We start from the raw sequence: 27,066 nt of genomic DNA, 5'->3' as shown, positions 1-27,066 counted from the left end.
TTGATTTTAGGTGAAGGTTTTATGAGCATCAAGTGAGGACATTGAGATATGCTGTATGGGTAATCGTTCATTAATGCGTATACAATATGTAAATATATAATATGTAATTAATATATATGTAATGAATATAATATGTAATGAATATATGGTGCTCAGTCAGAAAAGGGTGGCTTGCCCTCTCCGGGTCGGAGGAGAGTCTTTGCCCCAGGCGGAGGAGTTTAAGTACCTCGGGGTCTTGTTCACGAGTGAGGGGAAGAGGGAGCGAGAGATTGACAGACGGATCGGGGTGGCGTCTGCAGTGATGCGGACGCTGTACCGGTCTGTTGTGGTGAAGAGAGAGCTGAGCCAGAAGGCAAAGCTCTCAATATACCGGTCAATCTACGTTCCAACCCTCACCTATGGCCACGAGCTGTGGGTAGTGACCGAAAGAACGAGATCGCGAATACACGCGCCCGAAATGAGCTTTCTCCGCAGGGTGGCTGGGCTCAGCCTTAGAGATAGGGTTAGGAGTTCAGACATCTGGGAGAGGCTCAAAGTAGAGCCGCTGCTCCTCCGGATCGATAGGAGCCAGATGAGGTGGTTCGGGGATCTGGTCAGGATGCCTCCCGGACGTCTCCCTGGGGAGGTGTTTCCGGCATGTCCGACTGGGAGGAGGCCACGGGGAAGGCCCAGGACACGCTGGCAAGACTATGTCTCTCAGCTGGCCTGGGAGCGCCTCGGTATCCTCCCAGAAGAGCTGGTGGAAGTGGCCGGGGAGAGGAGTGTCTGGGCTTCCCTGCTGAGGCTGCTGCCCCTGCGACCCTGACCCGGATAAGCGAAAGAAGATGGATGGATGGATGAATATAATATGTAATGAATATATATGTAATGAATATATATGTAATGAATATAATATGTAATGAATATATATGTAATGAATATATATGTAATGAATATAATATGTTATGAATATATATGTAATTAATATATATGTAATGATTATAATATGTTATGAATATATATGTAATTAATATATATGTAATGATTATAATATGTTATGAATATATATGCAATGTATGTGTATGAATTGTCTTTGTTGCCATGCCGATAAAGCAAAATTGAATTGAAATTGAACTCAGACGGTGATTATGACATCATCGTGTGACTCCCAAATAGTCCTTTGATGTGGAATATGACATCATTGTAGGACCCACAAAGAGCCACTCCTATGAACCACACACTCCTATAAACCACACACACTCATCATTTCAGTCAGGTACGATCTACTACAGAGACTATCTACTACACTTCACTACAGACTCTACTTGAGATCACTACTGAAAGAGCAATGAACACAAACATGTCAGGAAACCAGGCTGGACGTTCTGCCCCTCAGCGGGATCAAAGAGCTAATGTTGAGCGGCTGTCAAATGCCCTGCAAGGTGCTCAGAATGAGATCCAGCAACTCAACCGGCAGCACGGTCACAAGGCCAATGAATGGCAAAAGGAGAGGATAAAGCTGGGCTACAGGATCCACAACGGGAAGTACAAGGTGGACCGTCTGGAGGGACTCATTGACCTCAGACAAAATTCGTTTGCAGAAGAACTCCAGAGTAGCATCCAGACCATCTCCAAACAAGAGTCTGAGATCTCCGGACTCAAGATCAGCCTCAGGATCAAGGAGGAGCAGATGGAGGCCGCCCAGCGCCTCAACAAGGAGCAGGAGGAGAAGTTGTCTGCTGCACTGCAGGCAGAGAGGCAGAACGTCTCTGAGCTCAGAGACCAAATGTTTAAGGCTTCTCTAGAGAGCCAGAGGGCTGTGGCCCTGAACAGAGAGAGCCAGATGATGCTGGAGCTTGTGAAACAGCAGCTTCAACAGAGGGACAAAGTCATCCTGGATGTCAGGAAGGAGAAGGAGGGTCTCTCTCAGAGACTCATCCAGACCTCAGACCAGCTGAGGAGAACAAACAACGAAATCCTCCAAAAGAATCCTGGGGAGGAGAAACTCAAAGCTCTGCAAGAGCAGTTCTCCAAAGAGATGGAAGACAAAGAGAAGGAGTGGACCTCCAAAATCAATGAGGTCAAGAAGGAGAACAGAGACCTGGAAGAGAAGAACCAGACTCTGACCTCCAGAGTCACAGAGGTGGAGAAGGACAACCAAGATCTGGTCAAGAAGCAGGACACCCTGAAGACCAGAGTCCTGGAGGTGGAGTCAGAAAACATCCGACTGTCTGAGCAGGAACGGATTCTGACCTCCAGAGTCAGAGAGGAGGAGGAGGAGAAGAAAGAACTGATGCTTCTCATGACTCTGAAGAAGAGAAACTTCTTCACCAGGATCTTGAAAAGGGAAACGAACGAGGAGAAGATACTGAGGAAAAGACTAAGCGAGAAAAAGAAGGAGCTGAAGGACAAGAAACAGGAGGAGGAAAATAGACAAAGAGAGGAAGCAGAGGAAGAAAAGAGATGTATGGTAGAGGCAGAGAAGGAGCTGAAGAAACAACAGAAGAGGGAGAAGGAAGAAAAGAAACAAAAAGAGAAGGATGAGAAGAAAAAAGAAGAGGAGAATGGAGAGAAGAAAAGTTTCTGGAGGTTCAGGAAGAAAAGAAACAGGAACAGAAAGGTGGAAGAGGCTGCTGAAGAGCAACAATAGCTCCCTCTTTCCATGCTCCTCTTCTCTCTCTCTCTCTCTCTCTCTCTCTCTCTCTCTCTCTCTCTCTCTCTCTGTCACCTTCCTCACCTCCCCTTCTTACCCTGCCACGCCACACCAAGTGGTTTTCTCCGGGTCACTCCGGTTTATCCCACACAAAATAAATACAAAATAATTAATCAATTATAAATAAATTCTTGAAAAGATATGTTCTTCCTTATGGTTTTATTTCTGTATTTGTCATACTGTTTGTAGAGAGAGTCTCATGTAGAATCAAATACTGTTTGCAGAGTGTGTATGAACCGGAGGTTGCCGCTTGGTATCTATCTGGATCTGGACCACTGTAAAAGAAGAATAAGAAATAGTATAAGATAGATACCCGCGGTCACTTCCGGCTCTCTTTAGGACGGCAATACAAACTTTTTTCATTTTTTATTATAACGATGATTGATATTTGTGCTCAAATTTTAAAAACAATTTATATTCATTTTCAGCTTTTTATGGAATTGTAGCTTTAAGTATTTTTGTGTAATAAAAATGACCGGACAGTGATCACTAACACCAAGTTCAAAGACACCTGCAGAGGTGATTTTATCACTTCTGTATGAGAGGATCAGATCAAATAATGTAGAGTTCTGAGGGAGATTAGGTCTTGTGGTCTCGGAGATGAATTGAGAGAGATTAAGACTGCAACAGATGTTTTTAAAGTGGTAGGAGGAGTCAGAGAGCCAGTCAATGTTGAAGTCACCTAGGGTAATAACCTCTCTGTGAACATATTTAGAAAGCAACTTTGCCAATTCAGTAAAGGTACTAGTAACCGCTGAAGGGGGCCTGTATACACCAATTACAATAAAAGAATAATTGGCTGCCAGTATTATTTCCAGTGCAATAAATTCATAACAGTTTGGGACAGCATGTAAGAGGGAGACAGAAAAACTGGATTTGACATAGACAGCCACAACCCCTCCTTTAGAACAATTCTAAATAAAGTGTAGTCATTAATTGCTACATCAGAATCGCAAATACCCTGTTTTAACCACGATTCAGTAAGAACCATGACATCAGGGTCAGCTTAATGCTTAACCCTGTGTCTGTTCTGGGTCTAAATTGTCGTTTTTGGACATTTGTTTTAAATTCCAAGGATTATTTATTAATCTCTAAAACGTTTTACACAATATGTCAATAAGTCAAGTTTAACGTAAATACCATGGCTAATAAATATAATAAGTAAAATAATATATATATATTATAAATATATATTTATACAGTCTATCCAAGGTCATTTTGTTCCTCATCTCTGCTGTGAACTGCTGTGTTTAGTCTGCCCCCTGGTGGCCGGAGGGGAGCCTCACATGCTTTATTCTTACAAAGAGAGAGAATTGGAGCGATGACATATTGAAGTCGTTTCTTTTTAAACTAATACTACTATAATACTAATGTTCTTCATGTTATATTTACTGTGTTAATTATAATATTATGTATCTTTAAGTTATGTAATCAATTTAAAAATAGAGGTAGTAATAAAAAACAAGTATTACTTCGATAGACATTTATTTCTGTAACTTTATTGAAGTTTCTTGTATCAGTGTTTACATCTGAAAATCAGCTTTTACTTTTTTTAAATATTCCCTGGTTCTTTAACTTATCACACCTATATTGATCCTGTATTAAGCACTGTTTTCTTGAATTCAACCCTCGTCCTCTATGCTTTATGATATACTCTTTTAATTTCATTTTTACTTGATATTCCTTTATGTTAGGCAAGGTTAATTAAGTTCCACCATATCCTCCAATCTGGATAAGAATGGTAAACATTTCACTGCTTTTCTCTCCCCAGAGCAAAATCAAGGATCTGAAACACAATTTTAAACACCTGTAGTTTAGATAATTTGACTGTAACCCTTGTGATGTAAGGGGTTACTTCTTATGACACAAAAAAATACATTTGTCTTTTACTTTAATCAAATAGAGCTAAAGTGGCATGATGATTTGTGTGCAACAGAAACTTCTGATCCATCCTGCATTTAATCATTGTTCATCACCAGGGGCAGAGCATAACCCTAACCCTTATAACAACCCTAACCATTACCCTAATCATAACCCTGACCCTAATCCTAATCACAACCCTAACCCTAATCCTAACCCTAAACCCTAACCCTAATCCTAACCCTAAACCCTAACCCTAATCACAACCCTAACCCTAATCCTAACCCTAACCACAACCATAACCCTGATCATAACCCTAACCCTAATCACAACCATAACCCTGATCATAACCCTAACCCTAATCACAACCCTAACCCTAATGACAACCCTAACCCTAACCCTAATCACAACCCTGACGCTAATCACAACTCTAACCTTAAATTGCCTCCAGGGCTATTATTATTGATATTTGTTTGTAATTTGTTTGTTTGAATTATTTAGCAGTGTACCTCTACGTGGGCATGCGTTGAGCATGGTTGTGGTTTGCATGCCTAAGCTTGAGCATTTCATGGGCCCACCTTTAAACATAAGATAAATCATTTTGAATGGTCATGCCATGTGCGTTTTCAGGTGTTAGTGTATATATGGATTTCTGGGGATTATTAACTGAACGACAACGGGAGGTTGCTTTAAATTGATAATAGATGTGTGTGTGTTTTTTAATTACAACACAGACTGTGGACATGGACAGACATGGGCTGTTCCGGTCCTGTCCAAAAGTAACTCAGTAGGGGGCCCCTGCTGAACTTGGGCCCTGGGGCGGCCACACCCTCTGCCCCCGCGGTTGCTCAGCTTATGTTCATCACACATTAGTTAACATCAGTTAGGTGCATTTATCATCCCTGTAATGTGCTACCTTATATTTGCTCTCTTTATTGAGTTATATGCTTTAAGATGTGATCCTCTGCAGCCTTGCTCAGCTTATAAGTTTACGATCTTCATTTTTTGTTTTGAATCGACCCAAATACTAAAAATCCTACAAAATAATTATTTATAACATGAAAAACCCTTTATTAAGTTTTTCAAAATGCAACATTTGAATTTGTGCAGATTTTCTATGATGAAAACATAAAATTCAACCCAAAACGTATTTCAAAACCTGAGTAAGCTCGCAGTTTATTTAAAACTCACTGGGGACAAAGTCTGGAGCGTTAGGATGACAGATCTGAACTTTAAGAGTTAACAATAATCATAATAAAGAGCGGATAGTTTACAGAAGACCATAATATGATCAATGAAATCCACAGAAACCTGTTAGAATAAACTGTCCTTTTAATCTGTTTGTCTTAAAGTAGATAAATCTACTTTCCTCACCGTGGTGACATTTAAAGAGTTAAACCTCACTCTTCTGTTTGATAATAAAAGCATGTTGAAATGTCTGTGCATGATCAAAACACTCTGACATCATGTATACATTTATTTATTGTAACAAAGCAACTGGTACACTTAATTTACTGTGAACAGGTTTCCAGCAGAACAGGAGAAAGCTGCAGACTCCACAGAGAGGACTCCACAGAAACCTTTTCATCTCCCATCTTCAAAATGTTAAGCCAAGCTCCAAAGTTTTAGGTTGTTTATATAAAAAAATGTACAATTCAAACGTTTGTTGTGGGTGCCTGAAAAACAAAAAATCCTCAAACAGACGTCCAGGGTTGTTGTCAGAGTCCCGCTGCCCCACCTCTCCTCCCTCGCCCCGCCCCCGCCCCGGTTACCTGTGCACACCTGTCCCACCAAGAAACATGAAAACCCCAAAAACATTTACAATGGTTGAAAGGAACGAGCTGGTGCTTTCATCAGTTCCATTAGTACAATAAGTCACAAAGGAAAATGCAACTTCTAATAATAAGCCTTCGTCCCCACCACTGGATATATTATAATATACATGTATATATATATATATAAAAGTGGCTAAGGATGCTATGATTAAGTTATCACTGCACCATGGCTTATTTATTGAACTCACAACTTCAACAGAATCCATATTTTACATAGAAATTGCTATTGTACGTATTTTAAATCTACGTAGGTATGACGTGCAGAATGCTACAAATTTTTTTTATTCTTTTGCATGTCTTTGGGAGATGTAGGGAAACAATGACGAGTGAGACTTTGAGGGCCGCCCCCGTCTGGCCGCGGCCCGACGAGGGGCAGACATGCTGACGACACACAGGAATCATTTTTTTTTTTTTACAAATCCCACCCCGCCCCAAAAAAACAAAGAAAGTATTTTGCTCCCGAGGTTTGAAGGATGATCACAGAGGGAGGACGAGGAAGTCAGTGGAGACGTCTAGTCGTCCTCGCCGTCGTCCTGAAAACAAAACAAGATCATCATCAGACCGGTCCTTTACTTATCTCTGATACATCTTCAAAGTTCTTCTCTTCCAGCATCTTTACCTCTCCATCCTCTCCATCACCGTCCTCGTCTTCATCTTCACCTTCCTCCTCTTCGCCCTCGTCGATATCTTCCAGACCCTCCTCTTCCTCATCGTCGTCATCACCGTCTCCTTCCTCGTCCTCCATGTCAGGGACCTTAGAAAGACTCAGTGATTAGAAAACTTGAAGAACACAAAATACTGTTTTTAATTGATTGCAAAAAAGCTAACAATTTTCATCTTTAAGTAGGTTTTCTTGGATTCAGTAGCTTCCTATCACGCTGAAGTAACTTTTCTGAAGTCCTGCAAACTCTAGAGAGTAAAACGTGGCGTACATGCAGCTCTGGGAGAAATTGAGGAATCATTTTGACACACTTCTGATGCATACAATATAAGCAGCTCGGCTTTACTTGCCTCATGTGTTGAACTTCCACGCATGCAGAGAAGCTGATTTAAAGACTGTCTCTTATTTCTATGGGACACTCCGCAGGCGTGTTGTATGGCATCAGTGTGTCATGAATGACATTAAGATAAGATATTACTTTATTGACCCTGGGGGGGGAATTCGGTTGTTGCAGCAACACAGAAATAAGTACAACCAAGAATTTGTTTAAATAAGTAAAAATGAAATTAGATAAATAACAATAGAATTTTTTTTTTAATTAAATCGTCTGTGCAGCATCAACCTCTATCTACAGACTCCTTTCCTTGTTTCCTCTCCCCTCGTGCCACATTAGACTGGAGAGGTTAGGGGAGGTAGAGCGTGCAGTCTAACCCATACAAGCATCTCTTCCTCTTTCTAACATCTCCTAATAAGACGGTTTTGTTCCTTCTCCTCTTCCCTCATGAATATGAAGAAGTAGGGGGAGACGGGGAGTGCAGCCTAACCTAGCAGAGGTGAAACAATCTTGTCTTTCTAGCTCTCTCTTCTCTCTCCTCTTCATAACTTCCCCCTAAAGACTGTTTTGTCCTCTCTCATAAATATGAAGGAGTAAGGGGAGACAGAGCGTACAGTCTAACCCTGCAGGGAAGACTCATTGCCTTCTCTGCCCTCTTTCTCTGTTTCTCTCCTCTCGTGCATGTTGCTCTGTGAATACGGAGGGGGGAGGTCCCAGGATATCGGAGCCTCCCTTCTCCTCTAAAGCAACCCTGGTGCTAGTTCAGATTTTGTGAACTTGATTGCCTCCTAACCCCGCCTCCACCTCCTGCTGTAAGCTGTTCTTCTTCTAGTCGAGTGAGGAGTTGGTGCTACTCTCAAACTGTTTTTTTCCTGGGTTAGGGTCGGAACACAAAGACCTGGATCCAGATTAAGTACTGGCTCTGAAACAGCGTTGGAACTGACTTCATAACCCCGGTAATGTGCTCACTTTTGCTGCCTGTCTTTGTTTGGGTGTTGGAAGACTTTGTGCGACACCTTATAAGAGTCCAAGTTCCTCATCGATGGGGCGTAAATGTTATGATGACGGAGTAAATGGGATTTGGTTTCATCACGGAGTGGTTTTCCTCTAAGGTAAAATAAAAGCATACATTTCTTTGCCTGTCACACTTAAAGAAATGATGATTTGGAGCTGATACTGACCAACACCAGGAAGTATTACTGTTTCACTCTGCGTGGAAGCCTTAAGATTTGTAGCCTGACACCTAACTAATACAACTTCTGTTTCTCCTCTTCTGTTTGTGATAATCTTTAACAGTCGTCAAGTTAAAGTCTGTAAACACTGACTCTTAAACGGTGAGATGGCGTTCTGTGTTTACCAGGTAGTACTGCAGCGGGTTGGGCCAGATGTCGTCCTTGATGACTTCCCCGAGCTCGTCTGCGCCGGCATCCGAGTGATCGGTGAACCAGGTGAAGAAGCTCTCAGGCTCCTCGTGCTGCCGCTTCTTCCCTGCTTTGTTCGGCGTTTGACCCGTACGCTTCGTCAGGTCCTGAGGAGGAAAACGAGAAGATGGTTTATTAGTTTGTCATTGTATTAAAAACAAAGAGATAGAATAATAATGTGTTTTTATTAAATCAGAAACGGCAGGATGAGAGATGAAGACGGACCTTTCCAGCTTTCCATTTGATTTCAGAGGATTTGGAAACGGGGTCTCCGCTCTCGTTTACGTTGAACTCTTTGGAGAGGGCTTTGTTCTCAAAGTACGGGTTCTCGTCGAAATACTGAAAGAATAAAAACATCATGTCAGGAAACGGCTCCACTTTCATTCTACAAACAGATACAAGGATCATTAATACTCACAAAATCTATTCTGTATCCAGACTTGATGTCCTCGAACTCAGTGACCTCCACCCTCGACAGGTAATGAAGCGCCTCTTCGTCCTCCTCCCCCAGAAGTGCTGAAACTACACGGCAGAGAGAAGGCGTTAGAAACAGAAGTCTGGATCGACACAGACCATGATCAAATACCGACAAACCGAGGAGCTCACCTTGTGGATGGTTGACGAATGTTGTGACCCAGAAGTTGGGGATTTTGGCGATGAGTTCTGATCTCTTCTGAAAGAACGGCTGGCGTAATTTGTTGTACTTCTGCTCTACTTTTAAAATTTCTTCACTCGCCTGTTCGTTCAGTCTGAGGAGGAAAGAAGACAAAGAGTTCAGTCGGAGAAGAACTCAACATCAAACCAACGATCACAGCCGATAAACGTCACACTCACCTGTCGATTTCATTCTGTACTTCATCGATGTGTTCGATTGCTTCCTGTTGCTCTTTTTCTGGAAGGAGAGAGAAAACAAAACGGTGAATAAAAATAAAGGAGCCAAGAACAACAACAACAACACTATGGTTTCTTGCAAAGAACAAGGTGAGAAAGGCCAGAGCAAAGAATAAAGGAGGGAAATATATTGATATATATATATATCAACGTCCTGACTGCAGTGATGCAAATATCGCTAGCACCACATTAAAACCAGGACAGCAGTTGTGCACACTTGCACTTATGATCACAGAAGTTAGCATCTTGTTTTTGCAGTTCTCAATTCTGCTTTTAAAAAAACAGGGCCCTGATCCAAAGCCACTTAGCTTATCAGTCCAGGACTAGTTAATATTAAATTAATACTCATTCTTCTTTATGAGCTATAAACACAAACCAGACCGTCCACCACAAGAATAGATTTATTTGTGCAACAACTTTTGATGCTTTTAACCTCTAAGAGGTGGTAGGCATCAGAAAGATGATTTACAGATGAGTGAATAAACCGCCAAACTCTGGCTGCACGGAGAGACAAGCAAAATGTTTCTCACAGGAGCTTTAAGTATTTAAAACGACATATTAAGACATTTCAAACCACAGCATTTTCACAAAGGATATTTAAATAAATGTATTAAATATTTTTTATTTATCATTTTTAAGTTTTATTCATTAGGCTGCACAAATAAAACAAATCTGACATTATGATGTGTTTTCTATCAGGGATTTTCATTGATGAGAAGATACAAAGATTTAACTACATCATGTTTCTTTAAACTAAAAAATAATATTAATACAATTAAATTATAAACCGTTTCTATTAAACACTTTTAAAACCCTTTATAATTATAATACGCTTAAAGCTGAATTTGACTGCATGAAAATAGTGCAGAAGTAGTAACACATCAAAAAGGTTAAGTTTTTACTTTTTAATTTTTTTTTTTACAAATGCAGATTTATTTGATTATTAATTTGTTTTATTGTATTTAGTTGTATAAATATATTACTATTATAACAATTATTAACATTATTACTACATGTAGATATTTGCTGGGAGATATGTCGTGGGTTTTTTTTCTCTATGTTCTACTGAAAAATTGAAAAGGTAATGTTTGGCTTGTATCATTATTATTGTATTTCAATACTTGTGATGCACAGTATTCCGTTGTAATAGTCACTCACTCTCCATGTCTTTGCTGTCATTGTGAATTTGCCATATTTCTCAATAAAATATATTTTTAAAAAAAAAGGTAAAATGTTAAAAGCTGAGAGAAAAACTCTGATTTATACATTTCTGAAGTAATTGCTATTTTTGCTGCCAAATCGGTGAAACTATGATTAATTGTGCAGCCTCGTTTGACCTATTTAGTAAATGTAATTGTGCATTTTTCTACAAAAGGTGAAATAAAGTATAAATCTTTCTTTAATGCTTATAGTAATTCCTATTTCAGTATGCTGGAGTAAATCTCAGGGTGGATTGAGCTGCAGTCAAATAACGCGGGACGCCAGAGGGGTGTGTGTGTGTGTGTGTGTGTGTGTGTGTGTGTGCGTGCGTGTGTGTGTGTGTTCACTCAGCCCCTCTGCCTCCTGCCGTCTGGAGCTTCCTGTTGCAGCTGAAGGCGGCCTGGTTTGAATGAGAGGCTCTTTCTTAGACCTCCTATTTGCTGCACACGAATCATCACAAACCTCGAGCTGCACTGAACTCTCATCAAACACACACTAACGTTTATAAACACACGCACAGCCATGATTAAACTCTGTCTGGGAGTAAATAGTTGATGATTGGGTTTAAAGAGGTCAGTGTGCAGCTCGCAGGCTTTGTTAGGGATCAGCTCTCTGTGCTCGGCCTCAGAGCTGCACATGCTGATAATGTGTGCAAACCTCAGGGAGGGTCATGCATGAGGAAACGCCCTCCATACAAACTTTATTAAAGTGTGAGATCTGCAGCAGCTCAGCCCCCCGCTGTGTGCAGCTTATGTAAAGATCTCCTTCATGGAGCTAAAGGAAGCTAACGGCACGCTGTTAGCTTGTTAGCATGCTGAATCAGTCCAGCAGCTGCATTAACTCTTCTATTTGTGAGCATGGATGAACTCATAAAGATGTCTCTGTGTTCTTTTAGGATGATTCTGACTCCACTCTGAGAAACTCACTCCCCTACAGACAGCAGATCGACGGTAAACAAATGAAAATGGCGTTTCTGTGGAGCAGCGCCATTCTTACCGGAGGTCTCGTCTGCTCCGTCGTGGTTGGAGTTCTCCTTCCTGCTCACCTTCGCCGCTGAGGCCGACATGCTGCTGCTTCAAAGAGACGCTGCAGAACAGATTTATATCCCGGGCGCTTTGTAACTCTCCTCTGGACGGTAAAAGTTAAAGTTCCTTTCACAGAGTGCGTGTCTTCAAGCACACGAGCAGGAGGACTGAGCGCAGCTCTGCACGCTTGTTTCTGTCGGTGAACTCATATATGGTGCTCCAGCGCCCCCTGCTGTCCGGAGGGCGACACTGCGAACAAAATGACCCTGAGACTGAGATTTGTTGTCTATTTGAGGTCAGACTTTTAATTCCTCACCAATTCTAACAAAGATTGAGAGTAAAGGCAGAAAAATGCATTTTACTAACTAACTAACTAACTAACTAACTAACTAACTAACTAACTAACTAACTAACTAAATAAATAAATAAATAAGCACTATTTTACGATGGCCCTGAAGTGCAAATCACAATGGCAAATCAGAAAACACTACGGCAAATCGTTGCCGTAGTGTTTTCTGAATTGCCGTAGTGTTTTCTGAATTGTCGTCGTGATTAACAGGTTATTAAAAAAACAAAAAAACATACACAGTATGAGAAAATCAGTGCGATTGACAGAATAGTTTGTCGTGTGAATCATGAACAGAAGAAAGTACATTATGTTAAGTAATGTATCAATATGGTTGTAGAGATTAAAGATGGCGAGTAGAAAAGGAGAAGCTAGCTAACTACATAGTAGTAAAAGTATTAGTTGTATTGGTATAATGAAATAAAGTATAACATAACATAACAGTGGATAGCACTGATGCCTCATGGCTAGAAGGTTTCTGGTTCGAATCCCCGGTCTGGTAGGTTCCTTTCTGTGTGGAATTGCCGTAGGAGTGTGTGTGTGTGTGTGTGTGTTTCTGAATGGTCGTCTGTCTCTCTGTGTTAGCCCATAGACTGTGTGTTAGCCCTGTGATAGGTTGGCGACTTGTCCAGGGTGTACCCTGCCTTCTGCCCGAAGCCAGCTGGGATAGGCTCCAGCCCCCCGTGATAATGGATGGATAACATAACATAATATATTTTACTATAGTTTAATATATTATAATATTAAACAAGATAATATAGTATGATATAAACTAATATCATGTTATACAATTGTATGATTTAATATAATAAAATACACCATAATGTGATATAATGTTATATAATATAATGTAATATTGTATAATATAATATAGCATAACATGTTTTGATATATTATAATATAATAAAAGCCTCTACTAGTTTTTCTTTACTTATTATTATTTTTGAGAAATTAAACATTGTTGTGATAAAAACTTATTTCTTTTAATTACAGTTGTATCACAAAACTTTCACGCTCCAGAGATTTATCCTAAGGATGTCTTTAAATTTATAGAATTAAATTCGGATTTTAGATTTAAAAAATTAAGGGTGACATTAATTTATTGCATTAATGTAAGTGTTTTTAATTGAGTATTTATTCAAACCCATTTTACATTTTAATGTGTTTATTGATTCCGTATTTTTATGATAAATAAAAAACTTCTTCGGCAGGTGCATCCAGTGACCTGATCTGATTGGTTCCTGCAGCACCTCATCATCACCGCCGGCCAACCAATCGAGCCTGCGTCACCTGACGTCAGCTCTGCGTGGAGACGCAGTTAAACTCGATTCAAACTTTGCCTGAGATTTGTTTCCATGATAAGCAGCCCTGTCGCCGTCCGGAGCGCCTGAGAGCGGCTTTAGCTGGCTTTGAATCCCACATGAAGCCTTCGGTTTCCCTCTGAGAGAGCCGAGCCGTCCTTCCTGTAGCTTTTTACCGACTCTCCGGCCAGAACGAGACCGCTGGGAGCTGCCCGTGGAGCGGACTTTGACGGCCACAGACACCTGACAGCCACCATGTCAGGTTTAGCTCTACAGGTGAGCTCACTGCCTTCTTCCTGTTCATTAAACCCAGTTAATATCTCAGGAAATCACACACACACACACACACACACACACACACTAACTAACCACCAGTTATGTCATCATTCCTTCAGTTTGCTGGAGTTAAATGACTCTCCAGGTGTTACACTGACAGACAGGTGCACTGGATTTACCTGTTTGTCTTGTTCTCCTCACAGTTCCTCTGCCTTTGTGCTGGTCAGACAAAAACCTTTAATAACTGTAACCAGAAGGTCTCAGTTTCATCAGCAGAGACAGGACATGGGAACACCCAGACTCTGCTTTAATAGTTTATTCAAATAAACTCAACATTTAAATATGATTTGTTTGTCCTCCCTGAGCTGGAGGCAGAAGATGAACTCACTACATACTTTAGTTTCTTTATCCTTTAGTGTTTTAAAAAGTCATTTTGAGGAACTTGGAACAAAACAAAACCTTGAAAAGTTATTTTTTACAGGTTTTATCTGGTAAAATGAACAATCTTTGCTCATGTTAAAGTGAGTTTATTGTGTGTTAGGTGTTGCTCTTGTTGTGATTGACAGGAGGTGTGTCTGCTGCATAAAGATACCTGTAATTCTCACACAAAGACAGTCTCCTTTGGCCTGTAACAGAGACTCTAACTCACAGCAGAGTGATAATGTAATCATAGTGAGAGTAAGTCATTTAGTATGTTTACATTTGATATACTTTATCTTATATGTCATAAATAAACATTTTGTATAGTAACTTTATCATGTCACTTAAATTAAGAAGATTTTCAGATTTTTTAGTTATTGTACAAAGTCAAATTTACATGAAATTAGTGTTTTAGAGTCTTAATTAAATTAGTGTTATGTTTTTTTAGACCAGTTCACTTAGGGGATTTAAATATTATCAGAATATATGAGCATTATTTTTCTTTCAATCAATATATTTATTTAGATGTAATCGTACGCTCTGAATTATTCCCCTGTATATCACCCTCAGCACGTTTATAGTAAGTAAATAAACAATATGCATGTCTGGAAAACAGCAGAAACATTTATCAAACCAAAGGTTTATTAGACGGCTTCCTCTAACTTATAAAAACACAGAATTAAGAAACAAGACGAATATTGGATTATAGAATACCTGCGCCATAAAGATCCCCTCATTAAAAACATATTGTTCATTTCTACATTTTCTAAAGTCATAATTCTGACTTTGATCTCTAAATGTTTTGTTGGACGCACTCAGATCTGTTTTCATGATGTCACCTGAAAGAAAATGTGAGCAGTGTGGGAGCATTACACCGTCTCTGAGAAAGATCAGAGACGTGCAGTTTGTAAGACGTGTTCAAGAGACGTTTTAAGAGGAGGGACAACAGGTTACAGTTTAAATACATCGAGTCTCAGCGCTCAATTTCTGCCATGAACATACGGAAGAACATCAGATAAGTTAGGATTTCTTGTTCTGGCTTCACAACCAGAAATCAGACGTAACAAGAGTTCCCTTCAGACATTACTTCTCCCTCTTTGTAAGACAAACTCCGACACATTTCTCAACATTGTGAGTTGCAATGAACTCTGTCCTCCTTTCTCCTTGTAAACTGGCTGCCTGATGCTCTGCTGGTGCAAACTGTAGTATGCACACAGAGACATAACGTTTAATATGAGTGAAAAGATTACACGCCTGCCTGATATCAAGAGGTAACCTGGACCGTTCCTCTGGAGCTCAGCAGGGTAATCAACGTCTGATTCAATAGCAAAGACACTCACTGTTTTATAAATCTGCAGCAGCCTCTGAAAGTCCTCTCCAGTCAGCACCGGAGTAACACGCTCAGATTTACATGATCCACTCAAAATACAAGCTGCCTCATTTTAATCCACCTGCGGTGTCTTCTTTAGAAAACCAGGACCAGGATAGTCCAGCTGCTTGAGTCTGTATCAGGAGTGTAAGACCAGTCTGAGTTCTGAATCAGTGCATCCTTAGTCCTGATTTAATCTCCTGTGTTTGTTCTATAATCTTGGTGAGTGTGTTTCACTTTGGGGTGACAGAGTGTGTCACTTCAGGGCGGTGCATTTTAACTGTTGAACAGGATTATGATCTCAAAGAATTCTTCCTAGCTGAAACTGAAACACGTTAGATTAAGTAATCTGAAAACACTCACTGAACAACATGCTGGTTATTGTATCAGATGCACCAAGTAGAGGACGGCTTTCTGTTGGAGTTATTTGGAGCAAATTACAAAAGATCTGAAACTTCATGAGCTGATCTCATTGGAGGATTTTAGATTTTTGATTAATATTTTCTGGCTTCACTTGTTGATTCTTCTCCTGTACAATACTATAGTCTTAAATCTCGTTCTTTGTTTTGTGTATGATACATTGTGAATAAAGTTCTTTCTGATTCCGAGTAAAGACTGAAACTCTGCTGATCTTTATCCACCAGGGGGCAGTACTGTGTCATTTATTGTTGTAAATCTGCAGGAGTAACAACCACAGTTTGCCTTTCCAGCCCCCCTGAAGTACATCAAGAGTATTCTGCTAATTTTTAGGCTTATATTGTTCCTCTGGTAGCTTTGTGGTAGCTTGATTTCAGCGTCTGTCTCTTTAAGACCCCCAATCATTCCAGATCACAGCATTCTGGAAGTCTCCTTCACTGTTGCCATGTAAAAAAGTTGTGTTTTTCTTTTTAAAATGACAGACGTGCTCTTTTAAGGACGATTGATCAAATCTCGTGTTTATCTCGCTGAAATCCAAACATTTAACATCCTCTACGTTTGTCCATGTAATATAAGTTGTTGTTGTTGTTGTTGTTGTTTCTTGCACAGCTTAAAGGGTTAATGTGTGTTGTTCATTGTGCAAACATTGTTGATTCCTGTAAACTGTCATGCATAAAGAAAACTGTATACTAACCCGAGTGATCATGGATCATGTGTTCATCTCTTGCAGAGCGGGAACCTGCATGGTCTGGATGAGGGCGACATTCTGGATCCGGAGTTCCAGCAGCGTCTGGAGGACGCTCGGACTCTCCTCAGGCAGGAGATCCAGAGAGAGCTGAAGATCAAGGAGGCGGCCGAGAGGCTGCGGAGAGCCGTCACCAACAGGAAGAGCGCGGCCAACGTGGAGGGTCAGCTGAAGGCCTCGAGACGCAAGCTGGAGAAGCTGCACTGGGAGCTGCAGGAGCTCAACGCACGGTCCATGGCCACGGAGAAGCAGAGCACCACAGGTAGATCCACCAGACTGGGACTGGACTGAATTATAATCAACCCAACTAAAGATGATAAATAAGACGGTTATATTCAGACAGTTGACTCAGATTGTGCTCTGCAGGTTCCTCTGATGAAGTGGACCATCAGGCAGCAGAGTCCTGTCAGTGGGAGGAGGCCACATCACCTCTGGTCGGTCGAGTCCGGACTCTGAAGAAACAGCTCACCATGGAGACTAAAGTCAAACAGGGAGCAGAGAACATGATCCAGACCTACAGTAACGGCTCCGTAAAGGTACATATGAAAACCTTTAGACCTTAAGTCTGTGTTCTCATGGGGTCAGCACAGCAGAAGGTCTGTGAGGGTCTTAAGTCTGTGTTATCTTCCAGGACAGGAAAATGCTCTCCACGGCACAGCAAATGTTGCAGGACAGCCGCACAAAGATCGAGCTGCTCCGGATGCAGATCATCAAAGTCAGTCAGGCCAGAGACGAAGAGCGGGAAGGACCACAGGGTAAATATGACCACACACGTTCCATCCTGGTTTATTCAAGTCCAGCATCACAATGTTCAGATGAGGAGAACTCAATTTTGTACTCGAGTAAAAACTGGAACCATAATGTGACACATCAGACATGATTTAAGAAGAGTGTTTGAATCAGGAGGTGCAGGTTTTATATCAGGGTCAGGTCCAGACTTCTGAAGGTAGTTTAACAGACGTTTACAGCTTCAGGGTAAAGATGGAGCACTCTGTTTCTGCTCTCAGGTCAGCCCGATGAGACGGTTGGCTCTCTGGAGCAGCGTGTGGCCGAACTCATGCATCACATGAAGATCGAATCAGCCGTCGCTGAAGGAGCTAAAAATGTGGTGAGGCAGCTGAGCGGGAGGAAGATCCAGGACCGCAGGATACTGGCTGAGGTGGGTACGAGCTGGTTCATCCTGATGGACACGCGGGAAACGTTTGAGCTCTGAGAAGTTATAATGGGATGATGTCGAAGGTTTTTAAATCTCTGTTAAGGATATAAAGATCTGTCTCTGTCCGTGGTCGTCTCTCAGGCTCAGGCCCGGATGGAGGAGTCGTCTCAGAAGGTGGATTTGTTGCGTCTCTCTCTGGAGCAGCGTTTAGCTGAGCTTCCTCTGGATCATCCCAAACACGCTGCCATCAGAGAGGAGCTTGTGTCGGGAACGTCTCCTTCAGTAGGAACACCCAAGAAACAATCCAAAGCCCTTTCTTCTTGCTCGTCTTCCTCCTTCTTCAAACCAGCAAGTATAACAGGGCGTCTGGAGGTGTGTCTGAAAGGCTGCCAGGACCTGTTGGAGGACGTCCCGGGCCGTAGTCGTGTGACAAGTGTCTCTACGCCGAATCCCTCAGAGGGGAAGTCTCTGAAGGTGAGAGCCGGTCTATCAGGACGCAGCACCAACGGAAAAACCAACAAGACCGACGAACTCTCCTGTAAGTCGGACTCACGTGACCTGCAGTATCTTTATTTTATATTAACGTGTTGTTTACTTTCAGTTTTTGAAAACCTTATTGTATGTGATCATATTTGTTATCAGTTCCTGTATCAGTGTGTGTCTGTGTGTTTTCTCAGCTGAGGTGAGCGTGGTGCTGAAGGTGGACAGCAGGATCGTCGGTCGAACTCACTGGAGACAGCCGGGGAATGAAGCCTGGGACCAGAGCTTCAGCATCGAACTGGAACGGGTCAGTCCCTCTAAACCCAAAATCAAATTATAAACCCGGACTGAGCCTGAATACTTTAAAAACAATGTGATGATATTTATCTCAGATGTCTCAGATGTTATCAATGAACACCGTTTCTGTTGAGTCTCAGTTTCACTGTAAACCGTGTGTTCCACAGAGGCTTCAATCTGGCTTCCTTCAGCGGTATGAACCTGAAACAGAAACTGATGTTCTTGTGATGTTCTTGTAATTAACGGGTCTTAAGTTTGCTGAAATAACAACATCATGATGCAGATTAGCCAAAAGTCCAAAGTCAAGCTTTGTCAGGTCTGTCCTCAAGAGAAGAAAACTTTTACAATGTTTATTTGTTGAATGAAGGTCTATTAAAGAGGATTAGAGACACTGATGTTTTTTTTAGCTCTGACCTTCTTCACGGAATGTTCCATTTGTTCTAGAATTCTGACATCAAAGACTGAATTCTAGAATTCTAGAATTCTGTCTTTGATGTCAGAATTCTGAGAACACCTGCTGCCCACCCTGATGGTGGGATCCATCATTTGTGATGTGTTCCATACAGTCTATGGTTTCAGGAAGTCAGGAAATCTAAACGCTGATTGTTTTTAGTGACACAGCATCGAGCAGATTTGTGTCTCAGTGTAAATGTTTGATCTAGAACAGATTGTGAGCTGCTCTTTACGCAGATATCTGTTCATAGAGAGAAAGAAATCCTCCTCACATTAACAACCACAGGAGCCAGGAGGTCATGTGTTCCTCCTGCTGTTGCTCTCCATACAGACTGTTTTTCCTGCTGACACCTGATTTGTTGATACTACTCTGAATGTGAGGACTTCAGTTTCTTCACCTGCAGGTGTTAAAGGAACATCACCGACACGTGTCGTCTGGATGTCTCGTTGCTCTGCGACGTCTGACTCGCTCTAATGTTGAACATCTGTTAACAGCTTTAGATCGATGAAGCCGACTTCTTGTCCTTCACTGAGGTCTGTCTTTGATACTCTCCCTCCACTCGTGTAATCCCTCAGCTAATCCTCTGACATTTGCTCTAATCTGGCTTGAAACACACAAACCTCGTAGAAGCATCTCTGCTGAAGACTTCTGATGATGTTTTTCACGTCCTGACACTGATCCTCTGTTTAAGAACGTTTACAGGTGAAGATTATGTTTCTCACTCTGGCTCACAGACTGACCACATATACTGTTGTTTATTCTTCTGGAGGATCTTTGTCTGTTAAACCAAAGAAGAAGACACATGGTGATGATGTCATGATGATGTCATCAGGGTTATCTCATGCAGAGTGTAGAGATTACACACTTTAACGTAAAGCCTGCTTTAACTGGCCGGGTGGAGTTAATCTCAAGTCCTGCTCTCTGCACGAGCACGAGGAGGAGGAGGAGGAGAGAGATGAAGAGGGCATCCGAAAGTTTCTAATCGTGGAAAAACACTTTTTATAACAGCTCATCTTTGACTCTGACATTCGGGACTCCTCACGTGCCACTTTTTATTTAGCCTATTTTTTACACTCATTGTGGATCTACCAAAAGTAGAAAGCAGAGAGAGGATTCATTCTTCTGTGAAGTTTGAACAAAAGATGGATCATGGTTTGACCTCTCTCTCTCTCTCTCTCTCTCTCTCTCTCTCTCTCTCTCTCTCTCTCTCTCTCTCTCTCTCTCTCTCTCTCTCTCTCTCTCTCTCTCTCTCTCTCTCTCCATCCATCTTCAAAACGTACAAACACAGAGGGGATTTGATTAAAAGTTCCACCTCTCTGATTTTCATGTAAACAACAAACTGTGAGAGAGAGTGTGGTCCACCAAGCGTCACATTAAAGTCTTTGAGAACAGGGTAATTGATGATTATTAAGCATGTATCGATCTTTGATTCTCGTGCTGTTATAGTCCAGGGAGCTGGAGATCGCCGTGTACTGGAGAGACTGGCGAGCACTGAGCGGCGTGAAGTTCCTGCGGCTGGAGGATTTCCTGGATAACCTCCGACACGGGATGTGTCTGCAGCTGGAGCCTCAGGGCATCCTCTTCATCGAGGTGCTCACCTTCATCATAACCTCATCTTTAACCTGCAGAGGGTTTATCATCAAACTGCACTACTTCACATTTCAGTTCTCTGTCATGTTATAAAGTTCTTTTAAAACCACTTTGCTATTGGAGCGAGGAGAATGAAGCCCTCAGAAAATATCCTGAACATTGGTTTCCAAATGTCACAGCTCCATCGTTTCCATACGTTGATGATAATCAGACTCTGTGTTTGTCTCCAGGTCACCTTCATCAACCCGGTCATCGAGCGGCGCTCCAAACTCCAGAGACAGAGGAGGATCTTCCCCAAAGAGAAAGGTAATGGTGTTTACTCATCATGCTCTGTGTCTGATGTTTCTACAGAGTTTAACCCAGGTCTGAGATATCTGGATTTAATTTGAGCTTTGAGGTTTGTTTTAATGTTGTTGGGTACATTAAGATTATAGTTTAAATAATTTAAATAATTTATACTCACTGATGGTAGAGGCTGCTATACTGATGGGGACCATCAGTGTTAGCTAATCTCATTCACACACCGCTGAACAGAGGGAGCAGTTTGGGGTCCAGTGTCTTGCTCAAGGACAGTTCAGCATGTAACTGCAGGAGCTGAGATCAAACCGCCAATCTTCTATTATTTCGCTTTGACAGTCACAACCATTAACACCGATTAACATATTTTGTTTTTGTATTTTTGTTAAATGCAACTACATTTTTGTTTGTATTTATTTATTTTAAAATATTTATTTGTTACAATTTTATTTTTAATTTTTTTGTTTTATTTTTTTAAACTTTATAAAAATTTTTCTGAATGTTTGAAGAGGGAAATGTTTAAATGTTTTTATGTTTGTCTCCTCTCAGGGAAGAACTTCCTGCGTGCCGCTCAGATGAACATGAACTTTGCCACATGGGGCCGTTTGATGATGAGCATCCTTCCTCCCTGCAGCTCTCTGGACCCCATGAGCCCTCCGTTAGCCGGCCCCAACCCGGGCTCTGCATCCTCCATCACGTCTCCTCCGAGGTAATGAGGAGTGTGTGTGTGTGTGTGTGTGTGTGTGTGTGTGTGTGTGTGTGTGTGTGTGTGTGTGTGTGTGTGTGTGTGTGTGTGTGTGTGTGTGTGTATGTGTGTGTATGTGTGTGTATGTGTGCGTATGTGTGCGTATGTGTGCATGCGTGTGTGTGTGTATGTGTGTGTGTGTGGGTGCGTGTGTGTGTGCTTGTTAACAGTGACCCAGAAACCTCTCTGTGTCACGTCTAATGAAAGAGCCACTGCAGAAAAGAACGATTCGTTTCTCTTCTTGGCTTCCCTCGCTGACCCGAGGCGATTCCTCTGCTCGCTCATGAAATCTGAGACCGAGGAGACGTTTCTCTCTGACCTGCCCTCTGACACAAGTTTATGAGAACAGGAGGATTCCACGTTAAAAGGAGCTTCATTAAAGGATCATTTATATTTCTCTCATCAGGAAGAATCCCTGTACGCAGACCCAAAACCAACGATTAAAACACGAACATGTTTGGGATTTCAGACATGAAGTGAAACCAACAGAAAGTGTTAAAGATGTTCTTTAGATTCAGATGTTCTTGTTGTTTTTCAGAGAACATTCAGCGGTTAGTCTGAACTTCACTGAAGAACAAATGGGTCGATCTCCGCAGCGCACGAGAAAGAGCACCAAAGACTCTCCTCTGGTGTGTATGTGAGGTGGTTTGTTTCAGGGATGAAAGCTTGGACAGGGAAACTTTTCATAAATACATCAAGCAAAAAAAGTAAAAAAACGTTTACATTTGTTACATTTACATTGTTTTGCTCAGTTTTTATTTCCCTCTGTGTTCGAGTGACTCACCTGAAGTCTCTTTGTTCCTGTCGTGTTTATAATCCAGAGTCCTCCTGAGAGTAAGAACCCAAAGCCAAGGAGACAACCTTCAATCCAGCCCACACCACGGTCAGTGTCACTGAGCAGGAATCTGGAAACGTATTCAGAGTTTGGAGTTCAACTTTTCCTGAAAGTTTTCACATCTTTAGACGAGGGAACTACTTCTCAAGCGTTCACGTCAAGAACTCTTAGTCTCCGGTCTTTTTAAGGAGTTAGGTTTTTCTGTGTACCTGAAACTTTATAGTCCAGCCAGCTCCAAAAGTTCCTGAACTTTTGGAGATTTATCCCACAGGAGCAGGAACTCTTTAGGAGACGTGATGACGTCCTAACGTAGATCTTGGTACCCCGACATGTGGTCTCTTCTTTACTGACTTTAATTTCCTCAAAGGCTAAAGAGAGAGCTGCAGTGATGTAATCTGAGCAGCTGGTTACAAAGGAGATACTCATGCCCTCATGTCCTCTCTTTCAGGAGAGATGAAGGTCTTCAGCTGGAGGACTTCAACTGTATCTCAGTGCTGGGACGAGGTCACTTTGGAAAGGTACGCCTCTCCTCCTCCACCTGTCCTCTCTGCTCTGAAATAAAAGAACACCTTTAAAATAAATCAGATGAATATTCATGAATTGTTTCTGCTGCCTGATCCAAGGTGCTGCTCGCTGAGTTCAAGAAGTCAGGGAAACTTTACGCCATCAAAGCTCTGAAGAAAGGAGACGTGGTGACCCGAGACGAAGTTGACAGGTACGACATCAATTAACCAATGAGCAGATAACAGGAAGCTTCTGAATCTGTGACCTCACCTAGGACAAAAATAAACCCCTGAAATCTCATGATTTACAGCCTGGTGTGTGAAAAGCGGATCTTTGAAGTGATCAACGCCGCCCGTCATCCGTTCCTGGTGAACCTGTACGGCTGCTTCCAGACGGCAGACCACGTGTGCTTTGTGATGGCGTACTCGCCAGGAGGAGACCTCATGACGCACATCCACACAAGCATCTTCACGGAGAAACAGACGCTGTGAGTTTAAACGGTGATCAGTCGCACGCTGCATAGACGCAGAGTTTAAAAGTTGTTCAAACGTTTGATTTTTCTGTTTTGAAGGTTTTATTCTTCCTGCGTGCTGCTCGGACTCGAGTTTCTCCACCAGCACAAAATCGTTTACAGGTGAGGCCTTCTTATTTCTTCATGTAACACTCTACCTGATTTTGAGAGAGTGTATCGTAACTCTGTGGTCCGTCTGTCCATCAGGGATCTGAAGCTGGATAACCTGCTGATGGACGCAGACGGCTTCGTCAGGATCGCAGACTTCGGATTGTGCAAAGAAGGTAGAAGGACGCTCTGGTCTAAAATAATTCATTATTAGCATGCAGTGAGTTATATTTGGTGGTATGTCTCTGTTCTGGGAGCTCCCTGCCCTTCCATGAGCATAAATGGAATGGCAAAGCCTCAGGTGGGGAGAGCACACCTCCCCTCTCTTTGATGTGCATGCATGAAAAGACAAAGCAGGGAGAGCTGCAGCAAAGAACAGAGCATCAGTGATGGTACATATGACACTGATAGAATCAGACACAGCAGGAAGGAGGAGCTGGGTGGAGGACGGTGGAGGTCGGGTGGAGGTAGAGTGTAAAGAGGTTTGCTTTTCGTGCAGGTATGGGTCACGGGGATCGAACCTCCACCTTCTGTGGCACACCAGAGTTTCTGGCCCCGGAGGTTCTGACGGACAACAACTACACCCGCTGTGTGGACTGGTGGGGGCTGGGAGTCCTCATCTATGAGATGCTGGTGGGAGAGGTGAGTTTATTTATCAGACTCAGCAAACAACACAAAACAACAACTCAGTGGTTAGACTCAGGGGAAGATCTCAGGCACAAATATTACATTCAATGATAGTTCAAAAAGATACAAAATTTAAATTAAATATTGGAAATTCATAAATATATAAAAATAAAATGACAAAAATTAAACTAATAAAACAAATAATTATGTGATACAATTTGTAATAATAGAAAAAGATACAATAAACATTAAAGAAAAATAAATAAATGAAATTCACAATTATTTCATTTAATTAAATACTATTTAAAAAAGTCCATAGTTCAGAAGAGAAAAGTTAAAATAAATTGAAGAAGTAAAAACATGCAGAAATAAATACATAAAAAAATGAATCTTCAAAATAAAAATAAAAGTAATACAACAGTAATAGAAATAGGTACAATACGCTTAAAAAAAAATGAATAAAAGAACAAAATAATAATAATGTATATTACAAATCAGGGTTCTATCTGGACTTATGAAATGCTGACTTATCAATCAAATAACTTCAGGGTGGCTTGTAGAGTAAGCTTAGATGCTACTAGAAAATCAATCCAGCTGTCAGGAGTTCTTCTGAGCCACATCTTCCAAAAGTTTAAGGTCACACAGGAGATCAGGTTTTATTAAACATAAAGAGTATTCATCATGTGTTTCCCTCTGCTTCTCTCTCAGTCTCCGTTCCCAGGTGACGATGAGGAGGAAGTGTTCGACAGCATCGTCAACGATGACGTGCGATACCCTCGTTTCCTTTCCCCTGAGTCTGTGTCGCTCATCCAGAAGGTTTGCTTCCCTTGACTGAATTAACCTCTAATCTGAGTCATGTGGATTTAATTTCAGAGCTCTAAATAATCTAACATGTGTTTGATGTTTTCCTGACTGCTTCATTTGCTCTCCGTGTTTCAGCTGCTGCAGAAGAATCCTGAGATGAGACTCGGAGCCGGAGAGGAAGACGCTGCTCAGATCAAGAAACACAAATTCTTCCAGGTCAGTTTTTTTAACCGCCTCACACAGTCATCGTTTCAGGTTATGATGTTTCCTCCATCGTGTTCTCCAAGTAGAAATAAAAACCTGTGCAGCTGCTGCAGAAAAGACGGTGTGCTGTCAGAGAGATGAATCGTTCCTCTGCTGCAGCAACAACAAGGACTCACATCCTGCAAACTGACTCACAATGACAACTGATCAGGAAGGTTGATGTGTGATGATTGCATTAACATCTCCACCTGTTTTTACTCTCCTCTAACAGACGATGGACTGGAGCGCTCTCCTGTCGAAGAAGCTGAAACCTCCGTTCCTCCCGGTCATCCGAGCGCCGAAGGACGTCAGCAACTTTGACGAGGAATTCACCCGCCTCAAACCGGTCCTCACGCTCCCTCGGACCACCTGTGTCCTCACCGAGGAGCAGCAGGAGATCTTTGCTGACTTTGACTTTTCTTACATGAGATGACCAAAGTGTTCACCGCTCACTGCTGCTGCCTCATCATCATCACCATCACCATCATCATCATCATCATCACGTCACTTTAGTCTGCCGTAAAGTGATTCGACCAAAGAGAAACACCAGTCCTGCCTTTTTCATGTCCGTGCAGCTCAATATTTCCACGTCGTTTATCCGTTTACACCAAACACCTGATCCTGCACTTTGAACTCAACAAGCATTTAATATTTTTAACATTTTGTCTCTTTTCAAACATTAAACTAGAATCAGATGATTTTAAACTTGGCCCACAGTTTCCACATTTTGTGGTCTAGATGACTCGTTCCTCCTGGAGCCGTGAAACAGGCTGTAATGTCTGCAACTTAATCCTTGATGGATCAAAGTGAGTCCACTAACAGGTCTCCTTTTTGTCCCTGACCGGCTCAGGTTGTTATTCTAACATTACAGAAAGGATCCCTGCAGAGAGAGAGCTTTATGAGGAAGAGAAAGATGATTTATAACCACACACAAACGATGCATCTCTCTCTTTAAAGACAAAAAAACAGATTTGACCGCAAACAACACGACCTCCTGGTCGACCACTTCCTCATTTGTTCAAGTTTGTTTGTGTTATTGTGAGACTCGGTTTCAAACGGGAGAACTGATCCAACTAGATGTTTTTGTAACGAACAGTAACTCATAAAAACTCCCTAATCGAGGGAGTGGTAAACAAGCAACTTCCGTGGAGTTTGTAGGCTTCAATACCTAACGTCATCCTCTTCTTCATAACACTCTCTCTCTCTCTCTGCAGACTCTTAGAATAACAACTTGAGCCTATCAGGATCAAAAGTAAGAACTGTTAGTGAACTCACTTTGATCCATCGAGGATTATGTTGCAGACTGTACAGCCTGTTTCTCTGCTGCAGGAGGAAACAAACTCAAAACATCCTTAAGTTTAAGATCAAATGTTTTAAATGAACCGTCTCTCTCTCTGTGCAATAATAAGTCTGTTTGATATGTTTGATATTTCTCTGCATCGCCCTCTCGATCCAAAGTGTAAATATATTTGACGAGTGTTGAATGTTTTCTTTTTGTATGTTTCCTGATGACTTTTAACACTATCATATAGAACAAACCAGCCTGTGTGTGAAGTGTAACCGACATGAAGGAGAAGTATGAATGAATAAATTTAAATATCTGCTGGACCTTTAAAGAGCCG

General features: G+C 41.6%; 2 protein-coding genes across 2 annotated transcripts; one reads left to right on the top strand and one right to left on the bottom strand.

The window, feature by feature from the left end:
* Positions 1 to 6,014: 6,014 nt before the first annotated feature.
* LOC117831354 (protein SET-like) lies at positions 6,015 to 12,127 on the bottom strand. The gene is made up of 8 exons (XM_034710018.1): positions 11,891 to 12,127; positions 9,638 to 9,695; positions 9,410 to 9,552; positions 9,222 to 9,325; positions 9,029 to 9,142; positions 8,740 to 8,910; positions 7,007 to 7,141; positions 6,015 to 6,920 (listed from the first exon to the last, which is right to left on the bottom strand). The coding sequence occupies exons 1-8, from the start codon at positions 11,958 to 11,960 to the stop codon at positions 6,900 to 6,902; spliced, it is 816 nt and encodes a 271-aa protein (XP_034565909.1). The 5' UTR covers positions 11,961 to 12,127; the 3' UTR covers positions 6,015 to 6,899.
* Positions 12,128 to 13,482: 1,355 nt separating this feature from the next.
* On the top strand, positions 13,483 to 27,065 carry pkn3 (protein kinase N3). Its single transcript, XM_034710017.1, has 21 exons — positions 13,483 to 13,842; positions 16,779 to 17,055; positions 17,160 to 17,329; positions 17,425 to 17,548; positions 17,801 to 17,952; positions 18,091 to 18,487; positions 18,627 to 18,736; positions 20,627 to 20,770; positions 21,001 to 21,076; positions 21,617 to 21,776; positions 22,351 to 22,441; positions 22,634 to 22,695; positions 23,096 to 23,165; positions 23,271 to 23,362; positions 23,462 to 23,638; positions 23,723 to 23,785; positions 23,870 to 23,946; positions 24,270 to 24,412; positions 25,106 to 25,213; positions 25,337 to 25,417; positions 25,677 to 27,065. The coding sequence occupies exons 1-21, from the start codon at positions 13,822 to 13,824 to the stop codon at positions 25,875 to 25,877; spliced, it is 2,796 nt and encodes a 931-aa protein (XP_034565908.1). The 5' UTR covers positions 13,483 to 13,821; the 3' UTR covers positions 25,878 to 27,065.
* Position 27,066: the final 1 nt, after the last annotated feature.

Source organism: Notolabrus celidotus, chromosome 19 (assembly GCF_009762535.1).
Source record: "Notolabrus celidotus isolate fNotCel1 chromosome 19, fNotCel1.pri, whole genome shotgun sequence".
NCBI lineage: Eukaryota > Metazoa > Chordata > Actinopteri > Labriformes > Labridae > Notolabrus > Notolabrus celidotus.
Note: the sequence above shows the minus strand (reverse complement) of the source record. Positions and strands in the feature narration are given on the sequence as shown.

What these genes read in the sequence shown, in the direction of transcription:
- LOC117831354 (XM_034710018.1), bottom strand. Translation starts at nt 11,960, where the DNA reads ATGTCGGCCTCAGCGGCGAAGGTGAGCAGGAAGGAGAACTCCAACCAC. An exon ending in GTACAGAATGAAATCGACAG is followed by an intron (nt 9,553 to 9,637) that starts GTGAGTGTGACG and finishes TTTCCTCCTCAG; the next exon opens with ACTGAACGAACAGGCGAGTG. An exon ending in GTGATGGAGAGGATGGAGAG is followed by an intron (nt 6,921 to 7,006) that starts GTAAAGATGCTG and finishes TTTTGTTTTCAG; the next exon opens with GACGACGGCGAGGACGACTA.
- pkn3 (XM_034710017.1), top strand. Translation starts at nt 13,822, where the DNA reads ATGTCAGGTTTAGCTCTACAG. An exon ending in TCCATCACGTCTCCTCCGAG is followed by an intron (nt 21,777 to 22,350) that starts GTAATGAGGAGT and finishes GTTGTTTTTCAG; the next exon opens with AGAACATTCAGCGGTTAGTC. An exon ending in AGAAACACAAATTCTTCCAG is followed by an intron (nt 25,418 to 25,676) that starts GTCAGTTTTTTT and finishes CTCCTCTAACAG; the next exon opens with ACGATGGACTGGAGCGCTCT.